Source organism: Amphimedon queenslandica, unplaced genomic scaffold (assembly GCF_000090795.2).
Source record: "Amphimedon queenslandica unplaced genomic scaffold, v1.1 AMPQUscaffold_13093, whole genome shotgun sequence".
Lineage (NCBI taxonomy): Eukaryota > Metazoa > Porifera > Demospongiae > Haplosclerida > Niphatidae > Amphimedon > Amphimedon queenslandica.
Genome location: NW_003546671.1, coordinates 52,382 through 58,274, shown reverse-complemented (window position 1 = coordinate 58,274; position 5,893 = coordinate 52,382). Strand labels below are relative to the sequence as shown.

The 5,893-nt window shown below is 35.4% G+C and overlaps 3 protein-coding genes and 1 long non-coding RNA gene across 4 annotated transcripts in view; all 4 read right to left on the bottom strand.

Moving 5' to 3' along the window:
• Window positions 1-6: 6 nt before the first annotated feature.
• LOC109585271 (trichohyalin-like) lies at window positions 7-784 on the bottom strand. The gene is made up of 2 exons (XM_020001271.1): window positions 522-784; window positions 7-458 (listed from the first exon to the last, which is right to left on the bottom strand). Exons 1-2 carry the CDS (start codon window positions 672-674, stop codon window positions 180-182), a joined length of 432 nt encoding a protein of 143 aa, XP_019856830.1. The 5' UTR covers window positions 675-784; the 3' UTR covers window positions 7-179.
• Window positions 785-995: 211 nt separating this feature from the next.
• LOC109585272 (uncharacterized) lies at window positions 996-1,774 on the bottom strand. Its single transcript, XR_002186408.1, has 2 exons — window positions 1,289-1,774; window positions 996-1,182 (listed from the first exon to the last, which is right to left on the bottom strand). It is a non-coding gene; the product is annotated as an uncharacterized LOC109585272 (long non-coding RNA).
• On the bottom strand, window positions 1,145-3,414 carry LOC105314133 (uncharacterized). Its single transcript, XM_011408106.1, has 5 exons — window positions 3,402-3,414; window positions 3,259-3,347; window positions 2,332-2,520; window positions 2,104-2,257; window positions 1,145-1,209 (listed from the first exon to the last, which is right to left on the bottom strand). Exons 1-5 carry the CDS (start codon window positions 3,412-3,414, stop codon window positions 1,145-1,147), a joined length of 510 nt encoding a protein of 169 aa, XP_011406408.1.
• A 258-nt stretch (window positions 3,415-3,672) lies between these two features.
• LOC100633566 (N-acetylglucosamine-6-phosphate deacetylase-like) overlaps window positions 3,673-5,893 on the bottom strand; it is a 3,399-nt gene continuing 1,178 nt past the window's right edge. The window contains exons 4-8 of the mRNA XM_011408104.2: window positions 5,613-5,738; window positions 5,345-5,452; window positions 4,899-5,020; window positions 4,216-4,372; window positions 3,673-3,966 (exon numbers count right to left, since the gene is read on the bottom strand). Of these exons, the coding sequence (XP_011406406.1) occupies window positions 3,843-3,966; window positions 4,216-4,372; window positions 4,899-5,020; window positions 5,345-5,452; window positions 5,613-5,738 (637 nt within the window). The 3' untranslated portion in view covers window positions 3,673-3,842. The remainder of the gene's footprint in view (window positions 3,967-4,215; window positions 4,373-4,898; window positions 5,021-5,344; window positions 5,453-5,612; window positions 5,739-5,893) is intronic.

Below are 5,893 nucleotides of genomic sequence, written 5' to 3'. Positions count from 1 at the left end.
CAATACTCAGAATCTGTTGATTAGTTAATCGGTTTCTGCGAAGCTCCTGATTAAGACTAGTGCTCATCAGCTCAGTCAAGACGAGAGGATTACCCACTTTAGTTGCACCAATAAACTGGACCAGGTTAGGATGACGTACTCGTGATGCTATACTCATTTCCCTGGAGAAGAGACGTAGATTAATCTGAGATGATGATAGTATGAAGTGACTTGACAGCTACTCTTAAACCTCTAAAGATACCAACTGTAACGACAGCATAAGATCCTCTTCCTAACTCCTCTTTTGTCAAAGTCACCTCATCTTTATTAATAACCCAGTGATCATCAGTAAGTGCTTGTTGCTGGTACCTACGAACTGCCTCTTGAGACTGACGTAGCTCCCTATCCTTCTCCTGCAGTACCACCTGATGCTCCCTATCCTTCTCCTGCAGTACCACCTGATGCTCCCTATCCTTCTCCTGTAGCTCCTGTAATACCACTTGATGCTTCCTATCCTTCTGTTGTAGTGCCTCCTGATTCTCCTGCAGTACCACCTGATGCTCCCTATCCTTCTCTTGTAGCTGATGACGATATCTTCTTATTTTTTGATCTTTCTTTGCCTCTTCTCTTTCCTTCTGCTCCAATTGTTGATGATAAACTTGTGCTTCTCTCTCCTTCTCTTCAAGACTCTTCATAAGAGCTTGTACGGTTTGCTCAATATCAGCTGTATCTCCTTTTCTTGGTTTCTGGTACTCCTCCAACCATATTCTTCTTCCTGTCTGTAGTTGCTGCTGATACTTCTTCTTGTATTCTTCATTATTCATACCATTGGTATCTAATGTATCACCTACTGTCCACTCTCCTTTACTGTCAGTAACTAAAATACAATATTAATAATAATTTTAATTAGAGGGTGTGGATCTAATGCAACATTAAGTATGTCATAGATAATATACTACATGAAAGGGATTGGAAACCACCGTTCGTGGCAGGAAATGCTAGTTGTCAATACTGTATTAAATTGTACGGATTATTAGAATAAAATGGCATAGAAAAATTGAAATAAGGTTCTGCAGTCTTGGTGAAGGCACTTCTCTGCTGTTTCCTGAACACCAGAAAAGAAATATGATAGCTTCTTTGCTATTGACTATTTTCTCAATGGTTTTTACAAATAGTATTCCTTGCATTTAAGAAAATCACTACCTACAAAAGTGTTGGAGTCATATAAAACTGATAGATATGTGAAAATGAGAAAATAACTATACATAATATGTATGGTAGAATTCAGATGTAAAAATATCTTATTAACCTCCGCAATAGAATCATATATCTGTATAAAAAATTTGAAGGCTGAACTATATGAGGCCATCGAGTTAAGGGTACAAAACAAAAGTATTTTTTCAGACAACATTTAGCTATGGATTTAGTGATGAGATATTTCTCTTTAAAAAGGGTCTATTAACCTCAGTTTTGTAGCTACTTAAATGATCATAAACTTATATGGAAGATTAAACTAAAAGCCTCAAAGAAAAAAGGTACAAAACAAAACTGACAGTTAGGACAACTTGACAGGTACACTTTAGGACAGGATTTCATACAGACCATAAGTGCAGTCCTCTCGAACCAGGTATCAATGAATAGCTAAGACCTTGATCTCTTAGTCTGTCCTAAAATTGTAGCAGTAGTTCATACTAGACATGAATTATAAGCTGTAAACTGCAGTGAAGATCCTCCATTTTGCTCATTTCGTGGGTAACTTGCATACATCACTAGGCAACGCATTACATTCCATGAAATTTCCCGGTGGTTTCCAATCCCTTTCATGTAGTATATTATTTATGAGTATGTCAAAGAAAATACCGTACAGAAGGAAATTTTGGAGGGACTAAATTTTGGTGAATTGCTAAATTTTGGATGATTGGCGAATTTTAATTTGGTGAATTTGTGGCCATGTGCTATTGAGCATGCGCATAATGGCTCAAAATGGTGAATTTTTATTTTGGCGAATGGCCATCAAAATGCCAAATTTGCCAAATTTTAACTACCTCCAAAATTTCCTTCCATACGGTAATTATAATTAGATAATTAATAGTATTCATTGGCGGGTGTGGCTATTACACTGACCTAGTTCAGTTAACATAACAATGTTAGGATTAGTGACTAATGTCTCTGTCATAACAGCTCCTCCAGCAGTTATTATCCAGACACAATGAGGACTCATAATGAACACTGAGAGAGAATGAGACCTTCTCTTACTAACAGAGTGAGGTACATCTAACTGTTAATAGAAATAAATTAATAATCTACATGTATCTCACTGTACAGATCAATTATCAATAATATCTAACATACCTTTATCCAGGAATGTTGAGTGATGTTAAAGATCCAACAATCATCTAATGTATCAATATTCTTATCAAACCCACCACTTATCACTAGCATAGGACAGTCTGATCCAGTTATAATAATAGCACCTGCATGACGGTTTCTGCCCACAGGCCATTGGTCTATTGCTTCAGGTTTCTTTATACACTGCCAGAACTAAAAATAAAATAACCACACCCATTAACAATGACATTATAGTGTGTGTGTGTGTCTGTACACATAATTTAACATACCACAGTGCTGATTGATATCTCTAATATATAAATATTGTTAGTAAAGTTATCTTGATCATCATCTTTAGTCTCTGCTCCACCAAACAGAACAGCTCTAGTGTTGTTGATCTTTTCAGTGATGAAGCCATAAGTAGGTGGTATACACTGACCAATGATTGAAGGATTACTCCATTTTCCTAAATTATTTTAACAATTTCAAACAGTAATATAAAATCTTACTTGATGATAGATTATACATTGAGTGCTCATTAGTACGCCAGTTTCCATTAGATTTTTTAATATATTTATAATGAGGTAGTTGTACAGCTGGTTTAGATCCTCCTCCTCCTCCTATCATTAGTAAATGGTGTACTCCATCATGTTCAAATGATATCATTCCACCATGACCTCTCCTCATAACTGGTCTAGTTGCATCAGTTGGTTCTAATTCTCTCCATTGAAGACTAACGGTATCCAGTTGTGTAATACTGTTGTGATAGCAGTAGTCATGACCACAATATCCCCCGAAATAATACAATTGATCATTTATTGAAGTACAGCAGTATGACCTCACTCCTAATGGAGGAGTACCAGTAGTACTTCTAGTGATCCATTGACCAGATGAAGGAGTAAAGTGCTGTATATTACTAGTGACCTTTCTCTTCTCTTCACTATCATGTACTCCAGGTAAACCATCCTGATAACCAGCCCACACATACAGTGAATCATCTACTGATACAGTGCAGTGAGCAGCTCTTTCATCCAGTTGATCTATAATCAATGATTGACAGTACATGATACTGAAATAATAACATTAGGACTTACTTTTAGATGCCATAGCCACTGCTAGGCAGTAGACACATGCACAGCAGCCTAGGCTCCCCCCTCACTGGATCACGTGATATAGAAAAATTGGGTGGTCTCATTATTTTTTGCAAGTAAGATGTGAATTGTTTAGTGTTTAGATAAACTTTAAGTACATGAAAACAAGACAAATATTTATAATTTTGTGAAGGAATCTCTCCCTGTCCTTCAATGTCCCTCCCTCTCTCTCTCTCTCATCATTACAAAAAATGAAGAGAGAGAAATAATGAAATTAAAACTTTGTAAACAACTAATATACAAAACAATGGGTATGTATATATGTTATATCATAAATGCTCCATACACATAAATATTAATTCTATTTTTTATTTCATTGTCACATAGTCATAATGAAGCAAGTAATATGCCTCAAAGGTGAGCTCAGTATGCATTAAAATAATGTCATTTCTTCCAGACAGTATTTCCAGCCACCATAGTTGCAGTTAGTATGAGATCTTTGTCAAATAATAACATATCAGCTCTGCTGTCTATAGCAATGGAGCCAAGTCCTTTTAAACTAGCCACTCTAAGATATGAGAAGAGAGAGAAAGGGAGAAAGAGAGAAGGAGAGTCACAAGAGTGATAGCTAGAGTATCTTTAATCAATCAGCTCAAACTTTGGACATAGGATAAGTACATCAATATGTATCAGAAAATGTAATAAAAATTGGGTATGATTTTGGAGCCATTTTTTGTATAAAACCATGGACTTAATAAAAATAATGGATAATTTGCTTGATACAATGTACATGTATATGCAATATAATTACACTTACTTTGCTGGGTTTTCTGCTAGCATTCTTACAGCTTGAGGAATTGGTACATTTAATGTATTCACTAAATTATGAAATATATCCAACATGGATACACAACTACCAGCCAGTGTATTAGTCCCTTTAAGTAACATTGTCTTACAATCACTGGACACTATCACTGAATGGAGAAATGAATTTAAAATAGTAATAATAATTTGAGGGCTTACATGTAGGTTTAAATTTGAGGGCTTACATGTAGGTTTAAATTTGGCAAGTACCATATAGCGGGAAATTTGGAGGGACTAAAATTTGGCAAATTGCTATATTTTGATAATAGGCAATTTTACTTTTGCAAATTTGTTGCCACGTGCCATTGAGCATGAGTGTGATTGCTGAAAATGGCAGGTTTTTATTTTGGGAAATGACTATCAAGACGCCAAATTTGACAAAAGCCCATTTTGCCAATAAACCCCATGCACTATTTCAAGCCTCAATGGCACACAGGCATAAATTTAAAAACTGGCTTTATTACTAAATCATTATTTTCCAAAAATACCTATCATATGATAGCTCTCTCCCTCCCTCACCCTCTCTCCCTCCCTCCCCCTCTCTCTCTCCCTCCCTCCCTCCCTCCCTCTCTCTCTCCCTTTCTCTCTCTCTCCCTCTCCCTCCCTCCCCCTCTCTCTCTCTCTCTCTCTCTTTACATTGTCTTCCATTGTAGCTGATGGTCTCTCCAGGTTGATTTGAATGATAAATTGAGTCAGTAATAAAACAAACACTCTCATATCCTCTTGCCTCTAGTAATACTGACAGTGTCAATGGATGCCTAAAAATACATTAAAAATATTTTTTATTTGAAAATAATACACTGCATACTGTACAAGGTGATTATTAGTGAGGAAGTAATATTGGTGATTGGCGGTTCTATGAAGAAATTGCCAATATAAAAATCTGCAATTTTTTTCAATCTGAGCATGCTCAATTGCACATGGTACAGAATCGCTAATATAAAATTTTTCATTAACTTTCGACAGGCAAATTTGCCAAATATTATTCTCGGCCCAATATAAATTATCGTACAGTATTGGCCATCAAATATGTACACTAAAATATATTAAGTATATCTACATGTTACATTGTCAATTCTTACACGTGTGCCAAGTCTCCTATTACTTCAAAAGTTGGCGGTATTATGTCAGTATATTCTGGTAAATTAGGATATACTGATGCTAAACCAATGTTAACTAATCCTGGGAGTCTACAGAAAAGAAAAGAGTGAGAGAAAGAGAGAGAGGGGGGAGAGAAGAAATACAAAAGTAACATATTCATAATAGAAGGACAAAAGATGAAAAGGAAGGAGATATGCACCAAAGGAAAATTACGAGATATGATATGAAATTATGTGTGGCTTGTCTTACCTATGATGAAAGCTGCATACATTAAATAAATGTGTTATATGCATTGGTTCTTTTGATAGTCTCAAAGCATCTAATATCTCACTCTCACTTGCTTCTTTATCATGCCCCAATGAAGGCTTAATACCTCTATAGTAATTTTTAAAAATAAATAAAAATAATTGAATAAAAATTAATTAATTAATACTGTAGGGTGCCTTTTTTTCAAGGGCTGTAATTTTCATGGATTTTTTTAAAGATTTGCAAAAACTACACTTTCACAAAAATCAAATTACTAGAAAGAA